Source organism: Acipenser ruthenus, chromosome 6 (genome assembly GCF_902713425.1).
Source record: "Acipenser ruthenus chromosome 6, fAciRut3.2 maternal haplotype, whole genome shotgun sequence".
Lineage (NCBI taxonomy): Eukaryota > Metazoa > Chordata > Actinopteri > Acipenseriformes > Acipenseridae > Acipenser > Acipenser ruthenus.
Genome location: NC_081194.1, coordinates 54761888 through 54789041, shown reverse-complemented (window position 1 = coordinate 54789041; position 27154 = coordinate 54761888). Strand labels below are relative to the sequence as shown.

The following is a 27154-nucleotide window of genomic DNA, read 5'->3' as shown; positions in this document are numbered from 1 at the left end:
TCAGTCCCTTTTATCTAATTAGGTTTTGGTTGAAGATCTATTAACATTCAGTGTCAAAAATATGCAAAAATGCAGAAAATCAGACTGGGGGCAAATACTTTTTCACGGCACTGTGTGTAATATATCTATCTATCTATCTATCTATCTATCTATCTATCTATCTATCTATCTATCTATCTATCTATCTATCTATCTATATATATATATATATATATATATATATATATATACAGACGTTCTCAAATTTGTTGGTACCCCTCCACAAAAAACGAAGAATGCACAATTTTCTCTGAAATAACTTGAAACTGACAAAAGTAATTGGCATCTGCCATTGTTTATTCCATATTTAATAGAAATCAGACTTTGCTTTTGATTTTTTATTCAACATAATATTGTAAATAATAAAACAAATGAAAATGGCATGGACAAAAATGATGGGACCGCTAACCTAATATTTTGTTACACAACCTTTAGAGGCTATCACTGCAATCAAACGTTTTCTGTAGCTCTCAATGAGACTTCTGCATCTGTTAACAGGTAGTTTGGCCCACTCTTCTTGAGCAAACTGCTCCAGCTGTCTCAGGTTTGATGGGTGCCTTCTCCAGACTGCAAGTTTCAGCTCTTTCCATAGATGTTCGATAGGATTCAGATCAGGACTCATAGAAGGCCACTTCAGAATAGTCCAATGTTTTGTTCTTATCCATTCTTGGGTGCTTTTAGCTGTGTGTTTTGGGTCATTATCCTGTTGGAAGACCCATGACCTGCGACTGAGACAGAGCTTTCTGACACTGGGCAGTACGTTTCGCTCCAGCATGCCTTGATAGTCTTGAGATTTCATTGTGCCCTGCACAGATTCAAGGCACCCTGTGCCAGGCGCAGCCTTTATCTTTACCATGCTTGTCTATTATTTTCTTTCTGATCTCCTCAGACAACTCTCTCCTTTGCTTTCTCTGGTCCATGTTCAGTGTGGTGCACACAATGATACCAAACAGCACAGTGACTACTTTTCTCCATTTAAATAGGCTGAATGACTGATTACAAGATTGGAGACATGTGTGATACTAATTAAAGAAACTAATTAGTTTAAAATATCACTATAATCCAATTATTTATTATCTTTTCTAAGGGGTACCAACAAATGTGTCCAGGCCATTTTAGAATATCTTTGTAGAATAAACAATAATTCATCTCTTTTCACAGCTTCTTTGCATTATTCTATGACATACCAAAGGCATGCAAGTATACATGATAAAATAGCTTTTAATTTCATCACTTTTCAGGAAGAATGAAGCATTATTTCAATGAGCTGTAAGGGTACCAACAAATTTGAGCACATCTGTATATATCTATCTATCTATCTATCTATCTATATATATATATATATATATATATATATATATATATATATATATATATATAATATATATATAGTTAATAGCCTGTTGTGTCTGTTGCTCGCTTTGCTTGCCTCCGATCACATTAACTGGATTTTCGCAAGGTCTGTTCCCCCGAAAGTGCCACATCTGTTTAGTAGTTGTCACTCCTTAGAATTGTAAAGTTAACAATTCCTTAACTTCTTTCGGTCTCCTATTACTACCTCATTCCTGACCATCCATTGTATTGGAAAAAAATGAAAGCATGTAACACCGACGATAAAAATACCCAACAGGTCTGGTGTACAGTCACGTGATGTTGACTTTCAATCCACGCCCACTATAGCACTTCAGTGGCGGTATAGCCTTTCACACAGGCAGTTATGACAGTTCAGTGCCATCTCTGAACCATGACAATATGACGGTTCTGTGGCGGTATAGGCAATTCACACAGACCTATAAGACGCTTCAGTGGCGGTTCTGAACCGTCATAACTCCTCTGTGTGAAAGCACCTAATGTGGTTAACACAGAAAACCTGCTCCTTCAACTCTCTGATTTGGTTAAATGTTGTGTCAAGACGTGTGACGTAACACGCTGTCATGGTTCCAGGATTTTTTTTTTTCACCCAAAAACGCGCAAGTGATCTAGTCTGCTAGAAGCGCAATCAGTCCTTCTTGTTAAAGGCACAGTAGCATCTGCAAAACAGGAGGATTGGGTTTTTCAGCTGGGTGGCGACAGCCACTTTGCTGGGCGGCACATCCGTCTGAAAAGGCCTGGGGAGAACCTTGCCCTATTTACTGAAATCTTTAGGGATTCCTTTTTTTTTTTTTTTTTTCAGTCATCTGGATTTATTACAATACGCCAGTACCAAAATAAATAAATCCAGAGCACAGGATATCACAATGAACACGACTCTCCCCGTTTTTATCTGTGCAGTTTAATTACAAAAGGATTGTATTGGGAAGTGTTACGCTTCTTGGTATCTGCAAAGTTTGTAAGCATTTGTTTTGTATTTCAGCACATTAAGCCACGTTAAGCGCTTTTCACATTACGCGCAGTTCACATTAAGCAGGTTATTTTTAGGGCTTAATGTGATTATTATAGTGTGCATGTTAATGAAACTGACGACTAATTATTATTATTATTATATTTCAAGGCACTTACCTAGTTTCTGCTTGAGTGGGATTTATGCAGCTGGCTTTTTTCTGCGATCATTTGGGACAGTAATGACCGAATCCCCCCCCTTGCAGTTGAGATCAGCGCCCCTGGTTGCACGTGTGTCTTGTTTTCATGTACAGTAGCACCGTGCTTGGATGTGCGCTGCTTGTACCGATTTTGAGCAGAAAATTAACTTGTAATGGCCCAAATCTTTTCTTTCCAAGGACAAATCTTAGAAATGTTTGACGAGAGCCACAGACAGGGCCACACTTTGGGAACAACTGGTTTAGAATATGAGGTGCCGGTAGAAATAAGTACATGTTGCACTGCTTGAACTGCAATCATACATTTTCTTTTTTTTTTTTTTTTTTTAGCTGTTGATTCCAGTGTAAAGAACCAGAGTCTTTCTTCTGTTGACAAGCTTGGAATTCAGATATCCGTCAGGTACTTTGTTTTAATATTACTTCTATATTAGTCATGGGTCTGTGCATTTGGTGTATGGCAAGCCAAATGATCAGCTAGAGATATCTTTAAATGAACAGGAAGACCTTTAGGGATATTTTTAAATGATTTAAGATATCTTTAAATGAACAGGGAGTCATTTTGAGATATCTTGAAATGTTTTAGTCCCTTTCACACTAGCATGCTCTACCTGGGTCGCTACCCGGTGTCATGCAGGTCAGGAATGCAATTTCACACTGCAGGGTCAACCTGGGTGACCCTGGAAGCAGCAACGTTCACATGACCACCCTTTCATCTGTTCAGCTTCTCTGGATTGAATCGTCGACCCAAGTGTTGATTAGAGCAAATATTTCTTTATCCCTGAAACCTTCACACAGGCGTGGCTGTTTGTTATTCGTCCACTCATGAATGCCCATTATTATTATTATTTATTTCTTAGCAGACGCCCTTATCCAGGACGACTTACAATTGTTACAATATATCCGGTCAAGAGTCCAGAGCCCTAACCACTACTCCACACTGCATTATGCATTTTGTCTCTCTCGACCCAGGTCAAAACATGTCGACCCACATCCTGAGGTGGGCTGACCCAGGTGCATGGTCCCGACCCAGGTTCATGGTAGCCAGAAGCTGGGTCAGGACCTGGGTAGGAGCACAGGTGTGAAATTGACTTTAGATGTAGTTCTAAATAACAGTTTCTAAATGGCATACCATGCTAGCAAAATCCATATGGTGTACAGAGATCTACATATTATTTAAAGATATCTGTAACTCAATTTGAGATATCCTATTTTATTTTTATATATCTTTAATTGATATTTTACAAATATCTTAAAATAAAATGTTTTACAGATATCTTTAAATATTTAAAAAATGTCTTAAATTGTATTTTAAGATATAGATAATTTGGCTTGCTATAGGGACAAGGGGGTGGTCAATCACAGATATACCTATGTAGATTTTAGTGAAGGGAAAATAGTTTTTTAAATATCTCCCATTATTTTTTAATCCTGGAGGAATGTAGTAATAGCAATGATTTACTTCACTTTTTTTAGTAATGGTGATTATTAAATCATCTTGATCTTCATTCAGTCTGATTTCACATAATATAATGATATCTATTTCTTGCAGGTATGGAAAATATTTAAATTTGCTCAAAGAAGACTCAGAGCAGGATCTGTGTCTGTTGATGAAACACTGTAAGAAATTCCTGGTTCAGCAGCAAGCAAAAGTTAAATCATCTCTTTGTATCCTTCCAACTGATTTGCATGAAACTTAAGGTCTGGTTACCTGCAAAAAGCTACTATTAGCTATTTCTAATGGGAGTTTATTATGTTGGAGCAGTATTAGAGGGGAAATAGAGTTTTATGTTTTCAGAAAGTTACAAGCTTTGTCACGAAATTGATTTTTTTCCCCTTGCAATACCAAACAACCTTGTTTTATTAAAAGTTCTTCTATGCAACTTTATGTTGATCACATGGCTTCTGTGAATACCACACTGTTCAAATCCACTGTTAGAGATCAATGATAAAGTTGACCTTTAAAGGCCAAGAAGGAAAAAAAAAGCAATTAACTTCAGCATAGACTATCTGCTGTCCATAGGTGTATGCTGAGAACAGAAAAACATGTCTTGGCTGACAAGCAGCTGATGTTAACTGTCAAAGTTCCTTGACTGTACTTTACAGGTTGTCTGCAGGGAGGCTATCCTGGCTATGACTGGTTTGCATCTTCTGTATTTCTGATAATGTCTGGAGACAAGGAGAGAGCATTAAAATGTCTGCTGCGATTCTCCAACCTTCTTGTCTCAGCATTCTTGTGGCTGCCCAGGCTACATGCATCAGTAAGTTGTTAAGAAATATATTAAATTGGAATGTTTCTTTGATACCGAATTGAGAATTGAGAACCTGATTAAGATTTGAGGAGTTTAATGTGATTATGTTTTTTTTAGGGACAAGCTTTTCATCTTCACAGTCCTGATGTATTCACTAAACTTTAAACAGTAATTGCATGCACTCCAATCATAAAGAGCTGTCAGTTTTGGAGCAGTCTAAGTTAAATTCCATCCAGGAACTGGTATTTCATAGTGTCACACACAGTCAAAGTGATGAAAGATCTGTGTAGGTATTAGCATAGCAAAAAAGTATTTTTTGGGTAAGAGTTTTGGATAATTTGGAAGGTTTTTCTTTCTGATAGAGCATGGTTTGTGTTGGAAAACTGGGAGATTTTCTTACTATAGTACAAATCCTTCCTTATTAAATGGGAAGATTAATTGTCTGATGCTGAAGTTTTCATACATTTTGATTACTTTTTTATTTGGAAGTTTTTCCTTGAGACAACAGTATAACACAAATCTTAAATGGAAACATTTATTATCTGGTGGTAGTCAGAACTTTCTCCTATCTTTTTTTTTGTTTGTTTTTTTGGAAACTTACAATGAATGTGTTGAAAATAGCATGCTGTTAGATTACCAGTCATGCAGTCTCACTTACTACACAAGCTGTCCTTCATGGTTTCTGTGAGAAGACTGCTAAAATTAGGTGTCTGTGTCAGGTTGGGTTTATATTAACAGCCATCAAATAGAAATGTTTATTTTCAGTCATATATCCCAGAGAGAAAACCATAGAGGTGTTTTACACCTTTTAACAAACAGACATACATGCACTGTTTTATCAGTCTTGGTACACATACAGCTTATTTTATTTATCTACCATACAGGAAAAGTGACCAAATATAAATAAATATGTACATACATTGAATAGACTTGTGTATTTCCAAGGCACGCAGATCTAATGATGCATAATAGCATTGCTCTCGCATCTGTGTCCAGTGGATCACCTGTGGGCTTCAGTGCACAAAACTATGCAAGTATGGTTCCCCATCTCACTTCTTGCAATCAGACTTGAGGAGTCTATTCAAAAGCATTTTTCTTTCTGGAATACTTAATGAGTATAGTAAATCATTATCTAAGCAAAAGCAATAGATAATCATACAGAACACACATAATAGGTTAATAAAAAGTTAAGAAATTAAATATTAGGAAAATGTAGATGACATACACTACCGGTCAAAAGTTTTAGAACACCTCCATTTTTCCAGTTTTTATTGAAATTTACAGTTTAATGTCTCAATGTACTCTGAATTTAAAGCATAGAACACATAAACAATTGGAGATAAAAAAGAAATCATGGAATCGTTTTGTTTAACAAAATTTAATCTAAATTTTTGACTCATCAAAGTAGCCACCTTTTGCAGATATAACAGCCGAACACACTCGTGGCATTCTTTCTACAATGGAAATCAAATATTGTTCGGAAAGTTCTTCCCAACACTGTTACAGAAGTTCCCACAAATGTGTTGCACTTGTAGGTTGCTTTGCTTTCACCCTTCTGTCCAGTTCATCCCAAACCAGCTCGATGGGGTTTAAGTCTGGAGACTGTGCTGGCCATTCCATGATTTGAAGCCTACCGTCTTGTTCTTTTCTTCTAAGGTAGTTCTGACATAGCCTGGAGATATGTTTTGGGTCATTATCTTGCTGTAGGATGAACCCCTGACCAACTAGGCGTATACCAGAGGGTATTGCATGGCGCTGCAAAATGCTGTGGTAGCAGTTTTGGTTCAGGGTGCCACTCACTCTGTGCAAGTCGCCGACTCTGGATCCAGCAAAAGAGCCCCAGACCATCACGCTTCCTCCTCCATGTTTGACAGTTGGTGTCACACACCGAGGAACCATCCTTTCGCCTACTCAACAGCGTACAAAAACCCTGCGTGATGAACCGAAGATTTCAAATTTTGATTCATCGGTCCATAAGACCTTCTTCCAGTCTTCAGTAGTCCACTGGTGGTGCTTCATGGCCCAGGCAAGCCTCTTTTTCTTATTTTGCCATCTTAGCAATGGCTTTCTTACTGCCACTCGACCTGTCAAACCTGCAGCTCGAAGTCTTCTCTTCACAGTTGAAACTGAGACTTGCTTACTTCGACCAGTGTTAAGCTGTGCTTGAAGCTGTTGTCCTGTGAGCCGCCTATCACGCAAGCTGTTGACTCTCAGAAACTTGTCTTCTGATTCTGTTGTGGCTTTGGGTCTGCCAGACCTCTTCCTGTCAGAGTTTCCTCCAGTTTCCAAGTGCCTTTTGATGGTGTAGGAAACTGTACTCACTGACACCTTGGCTTTCTTTGCAATTTCTCTAATGGAAAGACCTACACTTTTAAGGATTATAATGGTCTGTCTGTCTTCTTTTGTTAATTGCCTTTTTCTCGCCATTATGAGAGCAATATAGTACTTCCTGCAGTACAATACTGTCCAAATAATGCTTAAGAGGGTGTAGTAACACAGTCTGTTCCAACACTGCTTTTATACAGACAGAGGGTTTGTAAGTAATCAACAAAAGTTGGGACACCTGTAGGAATTGTTAGCATCAACTTTCAAGGCTTAATTTACTTCCATTGCTGCAGAACAGCTGTAAGTTGTTAACCCATTACTTGTTCCCTGAAAAAGGCCTTTTTGTATAACTCTGAAATGTACATTATTTTTCAGTTTTTGGTAACCTAAACTTTTTTTTTTTTTAACCTCTGGCAGTTTACCGCTTACCTTTGTACCATTTCAGGTTATTCACTGGACTTGAACTGCTTAAATTTCAATAAAAACTGGAAAAATGGGGGTGTTCTACACTACCGGTCAAAAGTTTTAGATTACACTGTAACTTTACCGACCTAGTCTGTATTATATTATAATAATTATTATTTGTTTATTTAGCAGACGCCTTTATCCAAGGCGACTTGCTCAGATTAGGGTGTGTGAACTATGCATCAGCTGCAGAGTCACTTACAACAACATCTCACCCGAAAGACAGAGCACAAGGAGGTTGAGTGAAATTGTCATCAATAAGTACCTCACTTTGCACTATGTGAAATGTCATGCAGAAATTGTTTAAGTTAACCTGGGCTGTTTGTTAATTGTGCTTCTTCCTGTAGGCCAGGCACCTGATTTAAAAAGTCAAACCAATGCCAACTGTTCCTTGTTTCTGGCCATACATGTTAAAGTGCAAATGGAAAGCTACATAAATGATGAATTCTAACAGCAGGGAAGTTCTGTTATCCTCACTGTTTTGCATTATTCTTACTGTCAGATCCACCTTCCTGTAGAGATTGCAGAGTCTGGAATCCACCCAGTTTATTCCTGCACTGCTCATTACATTGAGATGTTGCTGAAGATAGAAGTGCCTCTTGTCTTTTCAGCGTTCCGCATGTCAGGTTTCACCCCCTCACAGGTAATGGCAAGCTCATTTAATCCTCTAATTATTAATGCCCTTTCATAATGCCTTTAGCTGTCACCCACCTGTTTGATGACGTTTATAAATAGAGAGGTGATGTTATTTGAAAACTGAAAGTAAACTAGTCAAATGATGGACGACAACATTTATATATATATATATATATATATATATATATATATATATATATATATATATATATATATATATATATATATATATATATATATATATAAATGTTGCGGGACAGTGATAAGCAGGTAAATAGCTAAATACTACTTGACAAAAAAAGCAAGATAAAATATGTAAAGCTATGACTTTTTTTTCCTTTTATTTGTGTGTGGTTTTCAATCTCTATACTCCTCCTGACAATACAGGAAATCAAAAATTGTTGGATACATCAAGGCATAATAGAAACCTCTGATCAAACATTTAAGTTATTAAATCAATCTGATCAAACATTATAGAGTGTATTACAGATAGTGGCATATGTATTCAGATATTGAAGTATGTATTTTTATATGAAACAACACTGATAGTGAAACATGAATATAGTTTAGCTCTGCAAGATATACAATGAATAGCTTTAGACTGCCAGTGGGATAGAATATTGAAATACATGTTTAATTTAGCAGGCAACATTTTAACTCAGCAGCTGCATGTACCGTACTATAGTGTGTTTCAGACTTTGAACTTGATCTGTTTTTTCTTGTGCTAAGGCAGAGTTAGTAGCTTGTTGCTATGTGAAATATGCAGAAGAATGTAGTTTTAAGAACTGATAGCAGGGTGACCAAAACAGTGCAGAGTTCAAATCCCACCTCAGCCACTGACTCATTGTGTGACCCTGAGCAAGTCACTTAACCTCCTTGTGCTCCGTCTTTCGGGTGAGACGTAATTGTAAGTGACTCTGCAGCTGATGCATAGTTCACACTCCCTAGTCTCTGTAAGTCGCCTTGGATAAAGGTGTCTGCTAAATAAACAAATAATAATAATAATAAATGACTGGCTCCTGTGTGCTGTCCTAATTGCATGTGCTGATTTAATAGAATTACCAAATAATTTAAATAAACAAACTGGTATCATTTCACTTAAAGAAAAGGTTAATCACACAACCTTTAGTATGGTTTCTTGTCTTAAACATATTCTGACTATCCCTTCATTGTTTTGTTACGTGAAAACAAAGTAAAGAAGATGTTTTAACTCTAAGAATAATTTCCCTGTATTTTATAATTGCATCTAATGAATACATTTATATAAATGTATGACAGAATTATTTGGAACATCAGCAAAAGTGGCAGTAATTATGCTAAATTGACAGGCTATTGCACTTTTTTTTTTTTTTTAATGTGACAACAAAATGGCAAACTATTGTTAATGCTTGAATACCATTTTAAATGTGTACTCATAATAAACCATTACTTAGTTTTTTGCATTCAAGACACTTCATCAGTAAATCTCATAAAAAGCTACAATTTTATTTTGATTAAATGCACCTGTCATCTGTAGCTCACACGTTTGTGTAAGCAGACTATTCTTACATGATTAAATACTGTAAAGCCATAAATATTTGAGAGCCTTTTATTATGCATTTTTCACGTATGAAAAAAAAGACAAAAATTCTTGGCACAAGTATCAAATTCTACAACAGGTCGCCAACATTCTGGAGCAAAATAGGTTTTACGGGTACGATTCGCCAAATATTTTGTCTTTACAGTAATTTGTTATGCAAATTGTGCAAGTTAGCAGATATTTCAGACATTGGAAAAGATCTAGTAGGTATTCAGTTGGCAGGTGCTTCCATATCCATTACTGCACTCAGAGCATGATTCATTACTCTTTGGATCATTAGAACAGACTTCACTTCAGATACCAACCCTAACTTCCCTGAAGGAATTGCAGTTGGCAATCATTGAGGAATGACTATGTATCCTTCCAGAACAATTTAAACACCTTGCAGAATCGTCACTGAGTCTGTGCTGAACTATCTGCTCATGATAGTTTTACACTTTATTGACGATATGTTTTTGTCCATTTCTTGTTGGTTGGATAGAATAGAATAGTCAACAACCAGAATCAAAGCATACAGTAGGAGACGGCTTTCTAAGCACACCTGTAAATCACCTTGGATAAAGGCATCTTTGATATTTATTATTATTTATTTATTAGCAGACTTACAATTGTTACAAGATATCACATTATTTTTACATATAATTACCCATTTATACAGTTGGGTTTTTACTGGAGCAATCTGACAAATAAATAAATAAGAAAGAACCGTGGATTTGCTTATGCCTCGGAAACTGACCTCTACCTGTTTGCTCTGCAGATTTGTCAGCAGTGGCTAGCTCAGTGCTTCTGGAACTACTTGGACTGGACAGAGATTTGCCATTACATTGCAACATGCATTATCTTGGGCCCTGACTACCAGATCTACATTTGCATAGCAGTGCTTAAACACCTGCAGCAGGAAATCCTTCAGCACACACAGACTCAGGACCTGCAGGTGTTTTTGAAAGTAAGTGTTTTCTTTGTTGTACAAGCACTATATGGTAGTTGACATTATATTTGCTGCATCTTCGGTTAAAATCCACTTTACAAAACAAAATCTGCAACACTCAGAAAGTGAAAGTTAGTACAGAAGGAACATGCACATGTATCTACATTACTAGACCAATGTTTTATAATATATATAAGACCTACTTGATCTGAAAATTGTATATGGCATCATAAAACGAAAAGGCATGCAAACCAATCTAACAAAAGCCAATGTTTTAAAGGACATACCATATGTGATCAGTACTGGATAGTATTAAATATATATATTTTTGGTAAGGGTACAAACCCTATCGACTGTACATTTTAAAGTAATAAACCATTTTCTCAAATTTAATAAAGAATGTAGCAGTTGTTTGTAAGAGGAACATACAGTAGCGTTAAAATATAATTATTTCTACAATACGTATTGTATTGCGGCAAACATAAAACATACTGATAAACCATAAATTATAACTAACAAAACACATATTACACAATTATTTATTTTTTTGATTGGCTACAACCTGTCTGCCTATACAGAAAAAGCACAGACCACATAGGAGTACGTATATTTTTATCTGTGGAAGTAAGTGTGGCAAAGTGGTTTGCAGTGCGCAGGTGTATGGGTGATGCAGTGCTCAAGACAAGAACAAACAACAAAGTACTGGTGAAATGATGGTTTATTTATACTCCGGAGTCTGATGACAACAGTAAACAATAAAGAGAACAGGCAACACACAGCGATGCGTATTGCTCCGTTAAATCCAGGGGTTCAGTCCCGAAAAAATACACAGTATTTTTAAACACACACTAATACACAAAACATGGTCACAAGTCCAAAGTGAGTGCTGTAGTGCTTGTGGTGCGAATCCAGTTTATTGTGATCAAGGTGCAGTGTTGTCCGGGTTTGTGCTGGCCTGTAGCGACAGCTCCAGATCGTGTTAGCCGTCTAATAAGAACAAATGAGTTTAGACAAACAACAAACAAAACACTCACGATATATTTCACATTCTCCTTCCGGTTCAGCATTTAACCATACAAAGGAACAGATCACCTCGCTACGTCCCCTTGTATACCGTCAATCACGACCCCTTGGTTAACCGCTCCTCCAATCCGCGGCTGCCACATCATTTCCCTTCAGGGTCGATGATTTAGTGTACCGTAGCTCTGCCCCCTTTCTAGATGGCTGACTTCCGCCTAACCCTGGGAATGAATTGTCTGACCGTCCAATTCCCTTTACACAGCGCCCTCACAGGTCTGGAGTGAGATTTATCACCAAGAATCATTCTGTCTGTGTCACAGTAAGTTACCTGTATAGGCTTAAAACTGTTTAAAACTTGGTCAGACATTTTGTCTATGTCCTTATCTTCATGTTCATAGACCTGGATTTGTCAGAGATGATCAAAACAAACGGTAACTGTATCAAATTAAGTTAGTAACTTCCTATAATTTACCTTTAGCATATGTGATGTGAAACACTGTTCAAGAAATGGTAGAAGGGAGCATTTATTAATATTTTGCTCTGTTTTCATGTCAGTTACAATGCTAGTTACTAGTAGCCTCTTCTTAGTGGTAATTCACAGTAATTGTTTATGATCGTGTTCATATGTGAAACAGCCCTAAAAAGATGCCTTTTTTAATACTACTAATAACAATAAAAGCTCTGATCTGTCTGTGGCTTCACATGAGTTTGTTTACGCGTACATTTTCCCCAGGAGACAGCCAAGTGACACTAGCGGCATATTTTGAGCAATTTACAGAGGAGTACTGAATACTACTTTTTTATGAGGAACTTGACAGAACAGAGATGTACTGTAGGTGACCTTGACAGCAGAAAAAGGTATCTCCTAAAAAACTGATTTTTACCCAAAGGAACAGCAAACAACTTTAGAACAAACAGCATGTTATAGTTTAACTTTTTGATATTTAAGAAAAACAAACTTTTACTTTTTATTATGAAACTAACTTCAGTAGAAACATAATGTAGAGCAGTGCAACATTCAAATATATATTGCTATTGTTATTTGTCAGAGAAAAGCTATTGTAATAGGTCTGGTTTATAGTTCTTTCCTTTGTTGTATAAAAAGAATAGTGCAACCTTCTGAGCATAGTATGGAAAAGAAATAGCCTACTCACATTTTCTTGGTTCGTTATGCAGCTATTCTAAGGTCTAAGTAAATGTTGATTTCATTTTTTTGTAGTTTAACATTGGATGCAGTCATCAGGGTCAGAATGTTAGCAAAGTAGACAGGCCTTTTTTTTTTTTTTACCTAAACAGACGGAGGTGGTGACAAAACTGCAATTCTAGCATCACTAGAGTGCTTGAGGGAAAAACATTATTGGTTTTATATGGTACATACAGAATCAATAGTGTTTTCTATTGTTGTAGTTTTCAATTGAAAAATGACTCATTTTAAAGTTCACTTTTGACATCAACAATTCTTTTTTTTCTTATTTATTTAACCAGGAAGAAGCAATCCCCGGTTTCCATGTGAGTAATTACCTGGCATACATGGAACGCTTGGAGCAAACTTACAGATCAATGGTGCTGACAGATATGAGAAATATCAAGCTGAAAATTACATAGGATGAACTCAACATATTCAATACAGTATTTTAAAATGATGATTGCTGCTGCTGCTACTGCTACTGCAAAAAAAATAAAAAAATAAAACTTTTTGAAATTGAATTGTGTTGTATTTAGATTTAAAAAAAGGAAAGTTGTAGGTACTGTGTCAGGAAAAATGCACTCAGAATATTCAATTAATCAATTAAAACCCCTAGTAAAGATTACCAGACGATTGGTTAGTAGAATATAGAAACTGGCCAATGTTAAGGAAGCCATTGTATTTTTCTCAGTATCAATTTAGGTAAAAAATAATGTAAATATTAATAAAGAACTATTACATTATTATTATTTTTTTCAGTTTTATGTTTAGAGTATGAAAAGAACTAGAATGGGGTGGTTATGTTTTTTAAAGCTGAGCTCAGGAGGAACTTTCCTGGCGCATGTATAGTGCACAGGTTGCTGGGAAATAAATATTTTGTCCGATTTGGCTGAGACAACCTTGAGCATTGTAGAAAAAGCTGTCTACAAGGTTTTTAAAATCTTCAAGGGCTTGGCTTGATCATCAGGGCCCGGTTAATTTGGAAAATCTTCTTTTTTTTAATTATTATTATTATATCATTTTGATCCGGATTTCAATTGTGTAACCCATATCCACTTTTAACCAAGATAAAAACTTGCAATTGTGTTTTTCAGAATTTCAAAAAGAGTGGGATTACTTTTATCTAACAAAAATGACTACTGTTAACCAACTGGGAGGGTGGACTGTTAAATTTATTCTAGATAATATACATTTTTAATTTAATATTGATGTGAAACATACACTATGTATGAATTGAGCATATTAAATATATCATTCACACTTTTTTCTTTTAAGTGCAACAGCTTTGTTTTACATTTACAACATGTATGTGGTGGTTCTATTTAAAGGATTTTTTCACACCAACTTCCTCACTGTACATGCAGCAAATAGACAATGGTCTTCATGTGGTTTGCATACAAACTTACAGTAGGCTATATGTACAATATATAGTACATGGATATTTACAAACAACTTCCTTAGAAATTAGAAGACTGTAATTGTGATGTACTACAAGAACATTAAATAAAAAGGATAACAAATATTAGCAATGTGGTATACAAAATGTTATTACAGTATGTGCATTACAAATTGTTGAATATATATATATATATATATATATATATATATATATATATATATATATATATATATATATATATTATATATACATATATATATACATATATATACACATATACATATATACACACATATATATATACATATATATACACACATATACATATATATATATATATATATATATATATATATATATATATATAATATATCTATATATATATATATATATATATATATATATATATATAATTTTTATTTATTTTTTAATACATTTCAATATATAACTTGCCCTCAACCCAGTCCCAGTGAACCAGATATTTCAAAATGTGGAAAGATCACAGAACAAACAAATTAAACAAAAATACAGTGTTGTAACAGAAGCTATCTGGGAGTACTTCCACCGGCAAGTACTACTTTTTTTTGGCCATAGAGAGTCGAAGGGGCAACACTGCTTCCACCCAGCCATTGGGTTTTGAAATCATGCTTCTCCAAACTTCAATTTCCTCATCTGCTGAATCCATCCAGTCCATATTTCTCCCATAGCTTTTACCTGTAATACACAGGTAATTGATTGATTTTTTTCAGTAACATACTGTATATTCCATTTATTTTTAAATAACTTTTTCTGTTTGTTTTCTTTTATGATAAGCAACACACCTGCTTTAACCATTTCATGCAATTTCATCACGTATTAGTGCTGAGACAAATATCTGAATATCTGAACTACATTTTTTTTTACATGTATTCAAAGCCAAAAAATAAAATGTCTGTCTGGCAGAAATTACATCATTGATAGAACGGAAATCACAAGGTGTTATGTTTTGTGCCTCTTCACCACGTTACCAGGAGTCGTGCAACAGCTTTTATATTGGCAACTGGAAAGATTTCAATCAGATGTGTAGGATTTCTATAAAAAAAATAGATCAACAAAATGCTGTGGAATGTAAAATCTGAAAAAAGTGACTCAGTTCTGGTGGTACTACCAATTTGTGGGAACATGTGAAATGGCTGCATATTGTACTTTACAAAGAACCAGATAAAAGCCATAAGACAAAAAATCTAACACAGTCCCACAAGGACGAAACAAGCAGCAAGGTAATCGATTTCCTTGTACAGTGAATGTACAAACCTTTCATCAGCTGTTATGTTACCTTGAACCAGAGTACAAGGTGCCTTGTCGCAAAACATTTATTGAAATGAATAAGGCAGCAAACAGATATATTAAAAAAAGCACTGACATCCAAACAGGAAAACTTGGCTTTTTCTTGCCCTGGCATCAGATACCTTGACAAGTGTTGCAAACGAGTTATACATGTTACTTGCCAGTACATAGATGGTGAGTGGCACGTACAAACTAAACTTCTAGCTACAAAATATATTGCAGAGAGCCACACTACTGTGAATCTACAGCAACACCTAGAGCAGGGGTGTTCAACTTTTTCTTGGGCATGAACCACTTTTAAATTTCAAACTAAGATTCGAGCCACAACAATTGATTTCACTGCGAGGCTTGTACCATACCCATATTATTATTATTATTATTATTTATTTCTTAGCAGACGCCCTTATCCAGGGCGACTTACAATTGTTACAAGGTATCACATTATACATTATTTCACATTATACAGATAACACATTATTTTTACATACAATTACCCATTTATACAGTTGGGTTTTTACTGGAGCAATCTAGGTAAAGTACCTTGCTCAAGGGTACAACAGCAGTGTCCCCCACTGGGGATTGAACCCACAACCCTCCGGTCAAGAGTCCAGAGCCCTAACCACTACGCCACACTGCTGCCATATTTAGCCATATTTAGAACATAAAATAATAACACACACAGCAGGGTAGTTAGTTGCAGTTATGTATTTGTTGTAGTGCTCTAGTTTCATTTTTGAAGGCACCTACTGATCCAATCATTTGTGTGACAGTTTTCCCTTTACCTTGAAGTTCAAGATTAAGATAATTAAATGTGGATGTCAGATCTGTGAGGAAAGCCAAATCAGTCAACCACTGAGGATCACTGAGTTCTTCATACTGTTCACCACTGGATTCCACAAACTGACGTATTTCTGGAAGGAATCTTTTCAACACTTTCCCTTTGCTAAGCCATCGTACCTCTGTGTGAAAGATTAGGCAACTGTAGTGTAGAGGTTTGGAGTTGAAAAAAGGAAGGAAAAAGTACAAACTATTCCTGGAAAGTCTAGACGGCAACAGGAGATTGAACACTTACTTACAGAAAGGAGACAGCTGAGGAAGCAATGGAGAAGAGCAGAACAAAGTCAGAAGGAGGGACTCAATCTGTTACAAAGGATCATAAAAGATAAGACTGCAAAATTGCACAGAGCTGAGCGCCTACGGAAATGCTACAAAAAGAAGGAGCATGCGAGAACTAACTTTTATAAAGATCCATTCAAATTTGTAAAGAAGTTATTCACCAGTGAGAAAAACGGCACAATAAAAGCATCTACGTTTGAGCTGGAGAGAAAACACATACAGATTCAAAAAGGCAGGAGCCTTCAGACATCCCACCTATCAATCCACCAGAATACCAAATGGAGGACTGTGCACCTAAGTGAAAAGAAGTAGAGCAAGCTGTGAAAAAAGCAAGGGCGTCATCATCTCCAGGGCCAAATGGAGTTCCATACAGAGTGTACAAGAGTAATTCACGAATCCTCTGGAAATTGATGAAATTGGCGAGGGAAAAACAGGTTGTGCCGAGCAGATGGAGTCTTTATACCAAAAGAAAAAGATTCTACAAGCTTCAGTCAGTTTCGCCCTATTTCCCCATTAAACGTAGAAGGCAAGATTTTCTTCAGCATTATTGCTCAGAGATTGTCAACTTACCTATTAAAGAGCTGCTTCATTGACACTTTAGTACAAAAAGCAGGCATACCAGGTTTCCCAGGATGCTTAGAACACATCAGTGTGATCTGGCAACAAATTAAATCAGCTAAAAAGGAGAGGAAGGAGCTCCATGTGACATTCCTGAATTTGGCTAATGCATATGGTTCAGTGCCACATGAACTTCTTTGGGCAGCATTTGATTTTTTCAGTGTACCGATGACAATAACAAATTTAGAGAAAGCCTACTTTGGAGATTTGCAATTTAGTTTTTCAACTTCAGAATTCAGCACTACATGGCAATGCCTAGAGGTTGGAATAATAGCAGGATGCACCATTTCTCCTCTGGCTTTTACCATGGCAATGGAAGTAATCATTAGGGCATCAAAATGGGTAGTGGGAGGAAAGTGCTTGGCTTCTGGAATGCAACTACCACCAATTCGAGCATACATGGATGACATGACAACCATGACTACAACAGTAGCCTGTACTAATCGGCTATTGGGCAAATTAACCAATAACATTGAATGGGCACGAATGCAATTCAAGCCCACTAAATCAAGGAGTATCTCTATAATTAAAGGTAAAGTAGTAGATAAAAGGTTCTACATTAATGGTGAGGCAATACCACCAGTGTCTGAGAAGCCACTGAAAAGTCTTGGAAGATGGTACGACGGGGATCTAAAGGACACAGTTTGTGTGGGAGAAGTTAGCCAACAAGCAGTGGAAGGTTTGATGAGCATACACAGCAGCGCTTTACCTGGCAAACTAAAACTTTGGTGCTTTCAGTTTGATCTACTGCCGAGGCTGCTATGGCCACTGACTGTGTATGAGGTTTCTTTGACAACAGTAGAGAAGCTGGAAGCCTTAATCAGTTCATATGTCAGGAAATGGTTGGGAGTTCCACACTGTCTCAGCAGAGTGGGGCTTCATGGTAAAGGAATACTGCAGCTACCAGTCTCCGCTCTAACAGAGGAGTTTAAGTGCGCCAAGGTCCGACTGGAAATTACATTAGTAGAGTCATGCGACAGATGCGTAAGGGAGGCAGCACCTGTATGGAAAACTGGAAGAAAGTGGGCAGCAAAGAAAGCCGTGGAAGATGCAAAGGTTGCCCTTTGAATCGGTGATATCATGTGGCAAGTTCAGCATGGAAGAGGGGGTCTTGGTCTCAGCGTAAAGGCCGTTTCCCAGGGCTAGCAGGGAGAATGGATGAGATGGGAGAGTGGAACAACACAAGATCGGCTGGCAAGACCTATGGACAATGGAACAGAGCAGGATTAGTTTCCTCATCAGATTAACATATGATGTTCTCCAGTCACCACAGAACCTAAACCTCATGTCCGTTGTGTTCATCACCTGCAACATTAAGGCATGTTTTGACAGGATGTAAGGTGGGTCTTAGCCAAGGACGGTTTACTTGGCGCCATGACCAAGTCCTGCGAAGTTTGGCCTTAGCATTGGAAGACAACCGTAACATGACCAATAAGTTGCCACCAGTTCCATCAAAGCATTACACACAAAAGACAATATTCCTCCATCCAGGAGAGCAACCACCAAGAAAAGGTGTTAAAACCAAGCCTCGCCTAGGACAACTGGAAGCTGCTAGAGACTGGAAAATGCAGGCAGATGTTGGTCAATGGCTTTTTTTTCCACCTGAGATTGCCACCACTAACCTTCAACCAGATGTTGTCTTGTGGTCTGAATCAGCATGCCTTGTTCACCTGGTAGAGTTAACAGTGCCATGGGAGGATGCTGTAGTTGGGTCACACAGTGAAGAACTGAAGCAGCCGAGAGGAGTAGCAACTGGCTGTGGTTGAGATGGAAAGGTTCTGGTTGGGGATCTCAAGCACAATAGAAAGAAATAAATGCTGATGTGCGGGTAAGTAAGCTGGGTTGAGTTGAGTGGAGTACGGAGGGGGGTGATGCTGGGATGCCAGAATCACCGTCAAGCCCTCTTGAGGTGTCGTGGGCTAGTCGACGAAACACAGAGGATGGAAGGTGCCCACTTGAAGACCCCAGAGATGTACCCTACTTAGCTCAATCCAGACGGTTGTCATGCTATGCACTGGGTAGACCGCACTGTGGTTGATCCCCGGAGCCAGCATTGCAGCCGTTGTATGTGCTGATGCGTTGGGGAGGCAAAATAAGCTGATCCCTGAAGCCAGCATTACACTTCAGCCATCAACACCAGGCAGAAGGATATCTACATCATCAGATGGAAGAAAACGCAAATGGATGGAGATGCTGATGGGTCACATTAGTTTACTGTAAAGCTACGTCTTAGTTGGTGCTTATCTTGGCGAGAGCCGAGTTCAAATCAGCATGAAGTTTTAACATCTATTCATGTAAAGTTAATTATGTATGAATTCACTTTTAATGTTAGTATATTGACATTGTTATTTGACTGGTTAACCTCTCTTGATATTGAAACTGAAAAGCATATTTTTATAACACAGCCTCATATGTATTTTCTATTTCATTCATAGTTCTTTTGATATATTTAAAAACATCAAATAATAGAATGGTGAATATAATTTTATAAGAAATATGACATTTGTGAAGGACTAAAACCCTATTTGTATGTTTAAATATTGATCACATTATGGAGGTGTCGTCCTGTATATTAAGGAATTAATATTAGTAATATATTTGTATATTACCAACATAGTGGGTGGTGGCCCAGGATATTCAGGTATTAATATTATATCGTCATAAATATACACTACCGTTCTACAGACTGAATGTCGTGAATCCTCAAACCCTGGCTTTGGAACTAGAGTGTGAAAGGTGGCTTCCCAGTCGAATGCATAGAGGTGAGTTTCTCCCTCCATTTTTTAGCCCTAGCTACTTTTTACTGGGGTTCCGTATGGTAACGCACAAGGCAACCTCTCTGCTTAGCCTTGTAGCATTCCAGTTGTTCTGCAATATTGTCCTCGCGACGGCTTTGGTACTCTCACCCATACAGTAATGGTTATATTTCGTACTTGAAAGGGAATACCCTGGTTCCCTGAAATAGAAATGTAACCATTAACCTTCAAGGTTGCTGCGTTCATAATTGAAGCAAGCTTGAAGGAAAAATGACGCTGAGATCTTTGAGCGTAGTCCCTTTATGCCCTCGGAGGTAGGCGGCCATGACTGCGTCACAGGCTCTGCCATACGGTAATGGTTACATTTCTATTTCAGGGAACCAGGGTGATAATAACCTAACATTCTCTTTAGTCTAGATACATGTATGTCAGTCTAGTCTTATGTAAGTTTGCACACACCCCTATCTTTTCAGTACAAAATGCTTTAATTCAAGCTGATAGACCTGTAGTTTTCAGCTACGTTAAGAACTATTGTGTAAAATATTAGAATTTGAAATTATGAAGCAAAATATGAATGTTAAAAAATAAAAATAATAATTTCCAGAACTTTTGAAAACAAATTGTTATAAACTACTTTCTTTCATTTTCAAAATAAGGCTGCTCACTTTCTCATAGGCCTATTTTTTCTCTATAACTACGTGTATGTGTATTGCGTTCAGAGTGGACAGGTGTCAGACGAATGGCGATGGTGTTTTGTGTTGTGACCGGCAAAACATTTAGTGACCCATCACTGTGACAGGCAGCAGTTTTTCCTTGCAAAAACGCTGATTTTGTTAATTATACAACCTCTTTGACACTCCCTAGCCAAGTTGTCTAATTATCTAATCCATTTTAAATACCAGTATACAATATGATTTAAATGACAATGTGCTCTCCAGATAATTCATGCTAATAATATAATGTACATTAAACTGTGTCTTAGAAATCTGTTTTTAGTTAAAATCTCAGTCACCATAAAGGCTTTAAAATAAATCCTGTTCTCAGCTTTGGATATCTTTTACATTTTCTTCAATTTAGATGCGAAAGCGCTTGTTTTAACTTGTCACAGAGAATCTGTCGAGTGTTATTAAAGTATATATGTTATGTATTGAAGCCTATTTTAAATTTAAAACAGCGGGTAATCCAGAGACCTGTCCACTGTAACAATAGATTGGGAGCACAGCAGGACAAAGTACACTGCCATAATAAGAAATTGAAAAAACAAACTATAGCAGGCGCTCTTACCTGTGCCCAGGCTGAGCCGGACCCCTCCGAGGTACTGATTTGTGAAGGTGTCATGGTCCCAGATTGTCAGCTCGCAACAGGCCTCTTTAATCTCGTCGTGTTTAAAGCCATCATACACCATAGTGTGGTTGTAAATGGGGTTCAGGCTTTTCTTGATGACCTGGGTCTTCTGCCTACCCTTCTTACTCGTATCAGGTAAAATGTAACTGTAAATGAAAAAATGATGGAATAAGACAAATAAAAATAGGTAAGTCAATGTAACAGCCTCACATATTGGTGAGCTCAGTTGTTTACTTTGATGCCAGGTCATTTCTGCTGAACACACAAACAAATGCTCCTCAGTTACAAATGCTGCATTTTTCATATGAATGAAACTTTATAACAAGATACAGTACAGAGCCAGACTGAACTGTAGACCTGCATAGGTTTTGTTCAGCAGTTCCAGAGGTTTATTACCATGTCCTGAGGCCCTAGTTAAAAACATTCTAATACATGTGCTTATGTTTCTGGCATTGTCTCTTATTTACATACTGGTATTTTTATTTAACAAACATTAAAGACATTAGAACACACCAGCCAAGATGGTTGGTTATGGACCTCTGTGCTGGCCGTTAACCCCAAATTATGTAATTCCCATATCTATTTCAATCGGTTAACTTCCAAAGAACAGTGGTATTTAAAAAAAAAAAAAGCCATAAAATAGGTTGCACTAGTATTACAGTTATTTAACTTGCTGCACTATGACAATGTAACACCTCTCAATCTGTCCATATTATAAGTTTTCATTTAATGCAAATTTAGCACAAGTCCTTGGTGTTCAACCCTTTTCCTTCCACCTCTCTTATCAAAATGTTGTTCACATCAGCAAAAACATAAATGGAACTGTACACGTTTGTTACCTACATGAAGCAGCACCACATGGGTATTGTGCTGTGTGCAGCATTTCATAAAACATAGGAGTCAGAGCAGTATAACCCTAAAGAGACTGCTATTAAAAAAAGTAAATTGACCTGCATATTGCCTTGGGAGAAAAGTAAGCCACCGAGTTTTTACACATGCTCACAGTCCTTGGATATAAGGCTATGAGATCAATATTCTATTAATCCTACTGGAGCTTAAATCTGTGCAGAAATATCTTGTTCTTACCACTTTACAAATGAGTCAACGCCAGTGAGCTTTAGGCCTTTCAGGTTTCTTGCTTCTTTCAGCCAAACATGGAGTTCCCCAGTGGCTGGTTTGGCACCTGCGCAAACTACATTTTATAAATGAAAACTTCAAACACTTTGAACAGTTCTACAATCATCATTAAGTAACTCAAGAGCTTATGCTTGTTTTTCAACCTAAAAAACCTTAAGATCATAGCAGCAATTCTGCTAAAAATAATAGTACTCATAATACTAATACAAATAGTTAAACAATTACAATTCTATAAAGGTTCTTCTCTCACAATCATGTTTATTTGTATTAATGTAATTGTTTAATCAATACCAGCAGTAAGATGGTATCCAAGAAAGGCATAGCAGAATCTGTATTTTCTCTGGTGTACAACTGAGGAACAGAAATGCACCTCAGACAGAAACTCCTGTCTCATAGGAATTTTGAAAAATCAGGATTTGTATATACCAGCCATGCATTCCAATTACATTAATGAGAAACACACCACAGTTCTCATACTATCAGCATCCCACAATTACCTATTGATCCAGTTGGCACATACTTCAGTGCTACAGTTAATTGTCCTCTGTTGCTGGAGCCTTCTGTAGCATCAGGTTTCTGAGACAATAAAACCTACGCATTAGACATTAACTAATTGCAGCAACACAAATGTGCATCACATTTCTTTTATGCTTCAATAGGAATCGAGTGAGTTTATTATGGTACAGCAAAAATAATGTTTGTTGCCAACTGTACTTCAAGAAATGTAAAATATATGAAATAATCACACCGGGGTGAAATTCTTTGGGTCACCATCTCAACAAAGCACAACAAACTGCATGTCTATAACTGCCTGTGATTTCTCAGGTCATCAAAATTCAACTGGTTGCCAACTTTGAAAAATGATAATTGTTATTGGATTTGTATTAAAAATTGCACATCTCCTACACCTATATTTTTGACAAGTTTTTCTTTAAAAGTGATCATAACTGTAACTAGAGAGACTGAGAGGTTTGAGCCGTAGAGTCTTTCTCGGTGTCAGGCTTACCTTGGGCTGCAAATTGTACCAGCTTAGATCATTAAGCCTCCAGTCCCAGGTACGCAGGTCTATTTGAACTTCTCCAAGGAAAGCATTTCGACCCAGAGAGTCATTGTGCCACACTGAGAGATTCAGAGTCCTGGTCTGAAGTTCCACTTTTGTCATTTTGTACTGAAGCAAAATTTTAAAAAAAGACTTGAATGTGTAAATGTTTAGTTTAAGGTTAGTATTCTGGATTTACTGTAGCTTGATGTCTTATTTTAGTATGATCTCCCTATGAGTTACTATTTTTCAGTGTTACATAATTTGTCTTCGAGTCTGCAAATCACATGACAACCAAAAGGTGACCAATTCCAGTCCTGGGGGGACATTACTAATTTTACAATAATGTTTTAGTAGTAGTAGTAGTAGTAGTAGTAGTAATAATAATAATAATAATAATAATAATAATAATAATAATAATAATAATAATAATAATAATAATAATAATAATAATAATAATAATAACAACTTTAATTTATTATAGCGCCTATCACACCTAGGTGTCTAAAGGCGCTGTACAAAACAATCAAACAGCAATCAGTTAAAAAGTTCTATAAATACATAAATAAATAAAATACATTAAAATAGGTAAATATAAAAATAAAATTGATCATAAAAGTAAAGTATATTATAAAAAACATTGCAGACTGCAGAGTAGAAAGAGTTTATAAGAAAATACAGCAGAAAATAAGTGCATCTTAAGGTTTTTTTTTAATTTTATTTTTATTTGGCTACTGTTGTGGATTCTCTAATAAAGGTTGGTAGTGAGTTCCAAAGAAATTGAGCAACACAACTAAAACTACGCCCTCCGAGCGTAACACGTTTTGGAACCATGCATTTTAACAGTCCAGAGCTAGAGGATCTAAGCTGCCGCCCAGGGATCTGAGGGCTAAGAGGTCCATTATATAACTAGGACCCTGACCGTGCAAAGGAAACACACGACTGGATAGGAAGCCAATGCAAATGCTTAAGGACCGAAGTAATGTGTTCTGTCCCATTGGTACCGGTAAAAACCCTTGCTGCTGCATTTTGCACAATCTGCAATCGATGTAAAGAGCGAGCAGGAAGATTAACAAAAAGAGCATTACAATAATCCAACTGAGAAGTAACAAATGCATGAACGAGAATCTCAGCATCCCGAGGGGGCAGAAAACGACACTCTCTGGTAATCTGGTAATAAAACCCTGTCTTTACCACTGAAGAGATATGTTTTTCAAATAAAGGCTTTGAGTCAAGTTGAACACCTGCAGACTAACAAAGAGGCATCTACCAGGCAATCACCAAAAGAACATGAAAACCCAGCAAAAGAGCAAAGCTGGGTATCAGTTTTACTAGCACTCAATTTTAAAAGAGTATTTGACATCCAGGTTTGAATATCTGCCAGACAAGCAGATTAGACTGCATCAGTGTTTGAATTTATTTTTAAATAGATCTGTGTATCATCTGCATAAGAATGGAACTGAACCCCACGCTTTCGATACCCAGTGAGTGTTAAAAAGAAGAGGACCAAGGACGGAACCCTGTGGGACTCCCATGAACAAGGAGAGTATTTGTAGAATTATGACCAGCATAGGACACGTATTGATAACAATCTGATAAATATGAATGGAACCATCAAGAGCCGTCCCCCTTACATTCACCAGATTTTCAAGACGCTTCAGCATAATCCGGTGGTCAATAGTATCAAAGGCGGTAGTAAGATCTAAAAGAAACAATACTGAAAGAGCACCATCATCAGCATTCAGAAGGCGATCATTTACAATCCTAACTATAGCAGTTTCAGTGCTGTGTGCGATTCTAAAACCAGGCTGACATTTTGACAATATATTATTTTGTGAAAGATGTGTGAGTAATTGGTCAGCAACAACTCGTTCAAGCAATTTAGCCAAAAAAGGAAGATTTGATATTGGTCGAAAATTACCCGCCACTGTCGGGTCAAGCAACATTTTTTTTAGAATTGGCTTGCTTTAACAATGGGGCCAAAACCCTGAAAAAGTGACGTGTTAATTATATTAAGAACAGAGGGGGACAGGGGATCTACACAAATGCTATTAAATGGGTCAATAAAGCACACCTTGGGAAGGTGGAAGCAGGATTAATCTTGATTCAAAGAAGGTCAGTACTTCTAATACTAAAACTGAGCCACAATGTTGATCATCCTTGGAAGAGAACCAAAGAGCCAACTTCTCAGCGTTTCGTTCTGTTTAACATACCTTTGTCAAGGGAAAGTGTTTTTGAAAACAAACATTGAGGGTATTTTTAGCTTTTTTGATGCCATGGTAACCACACATTTATTTCTCTTTAAATCTAGTGTCTTTGTTGTGTCATTCACTATGTAGCTAATGATGTAACGATTTGTATATAGTTGCATTTAAAAAACATAATAATAAAAAAAGCATTCAATGGCTGTTCTATCTCATTATTATATTAAGTATAATTACTGTGGACCAAAACATTTCAGATGGCCCAAAAGGGACTGCCCTGTTATTTGTAGTTGAGCCACTGTATATGGTGTACTCTACTGTGCTTTTACACTGAATACAGAGGAATGCATGGTTCACGCTAGCAGCACATTTAGAACCTGAAATTGTATTTACAAAGATAATAATAATACTTGGGGCTTTCTGGTAAATCAACTTATACACAAATGTAAACCAAAATTTTCTTGAATTAATGAAGGTAGTTGATGTAATGCAAATCATCTAATTGTAATGCTAAGTTTATTCTTTGGTTGATCCCCGGAGCCAGCATCGCAGCCGTTGTGTGTGCTGATGCGCCAGGGAGGCAAAATAAGCTGATCCCTGGAGCCAGCATTACACTTCAGCCATTAACACCAGACAGAAGGATATCTACATCATCATATGGAAGGAAACGTAAATGGATGGAGACGCATATGGATCACATTAGTTTACTGTAAAGCTACGTCTTAGTTGGTGCTTATCTTGGCGAGAGCCGAGTTCAAATCAGCATGAAGTTTTAACATCTACTCTCGTGTAATGGAAATCATGAAGATCTGGATACGTCCAGTGACTGCTGTGAATAGTGCAGCTGGCAACAAGGGAAAGACCTTGTGACAGCCTGGAGAGACAGCTGACAGGAGGAAAGAGACCCCATTGGGGCTGGTAAGGGTTAGCTACCCTTGTCGGCAGTATCCAGCTCTGTGTTTACAGGATGCTGGAGACACCCGCCCAAGGCTTCTAAGAAATTAAAGAGAAAAATACCCCTAGAGTCTGCGAGAGCGGGGGCGGAAGATGACTCAACGTTGGACAACACGGTTAACGACTTAGGAACGGAAACGGATATGAGTATGGAGAGTACTTCACAAAAGACTAGTTCAAGATCTGCAGTTAACAAAGACATGGAACTCCAGGTTTGTGTCTGCGGCTGGAGCAAGGCGACAACGGTCAGGGGTTTGAAGATTCATCAAGGGAGAATGAAATGCTTGAGGGAGAAGG

At 37.2% G+C, this 27154-nt stretch overlaps 2 protein-coding genes across 4 annotated transcripts in view; one reads left to right on the top strand and one right to left on the bottom strand.

The window, feature by feature from the left end:
• The window catches only part of tbc1d32 (TBC1 domain family, member 32), a 78344-nt gene extending 64870 nt beyond the window's left edge, over positions 1 to 13474 (top strand). For all 3 annotated transcript variants that reach the window (XM_059025539.1, XM_059025538.1, XM_034019172.3), the window contains 6 exons: positions 2907 to 2976; positions 4126 to 4241; positions 4680 to 4834; positions 8118 to 8258; positions 10588 to 10776; positions 13264 to 13474. In XM_059025539.1, coding sequence (XP_058881522.1) covers positions 2907 to 2976; positions 4126 to 4241; positions 4680 to 4834; positions 8118 to 8258; positions 10588 to 10776; positions 13264 to 13383 — 791 coding nt within the window. In that variant the 3' untranslated portion in view covers positions 13384 to 13474. The remainder of the gene's footprint in view (positions 1 to 2906; positions 2977 to 4125; positions 4242 to 4679; positions 4835 to 8117; positions 8259 to 10587; positions 10777 to 13263) is intronic.
• A 1348-nt stretch (positions 13475 to 14822) lies between these two features.
• LOC117410446 (synaptotagmin-like protein 2) overlaps positions 14823 to 27154 on the bottom strand; it is a 93727-nt gene continuing 81395 nt past the window's right edge. The window contains exons 10-14 of the mRNA XM_034016997.3: positions 23667 to 23828; positions 23158 to 23236; positions 22610 to 22706; positions 21464 to 21669; positions 14823 to 15077 (exon numbers count right to left, since the gene is read on the bottom strand). Coding sequence (XP_033872888.3) covers positions 14938 to 15077; positions 21464 to 21669; positions 22610 to 22706; positions 23158 to 23236; positions 23667 to 23828 — 684 coding nt within the window. The 3' untranslated portion in view covers positions 14823 to 14937. The remainder of the gene's footprint in view (positions 15078 to 21463; positions 21670 to 22609; positions 22707 to 23157; positions 23237 to 23666; positions 23829 to 27154) is intronic.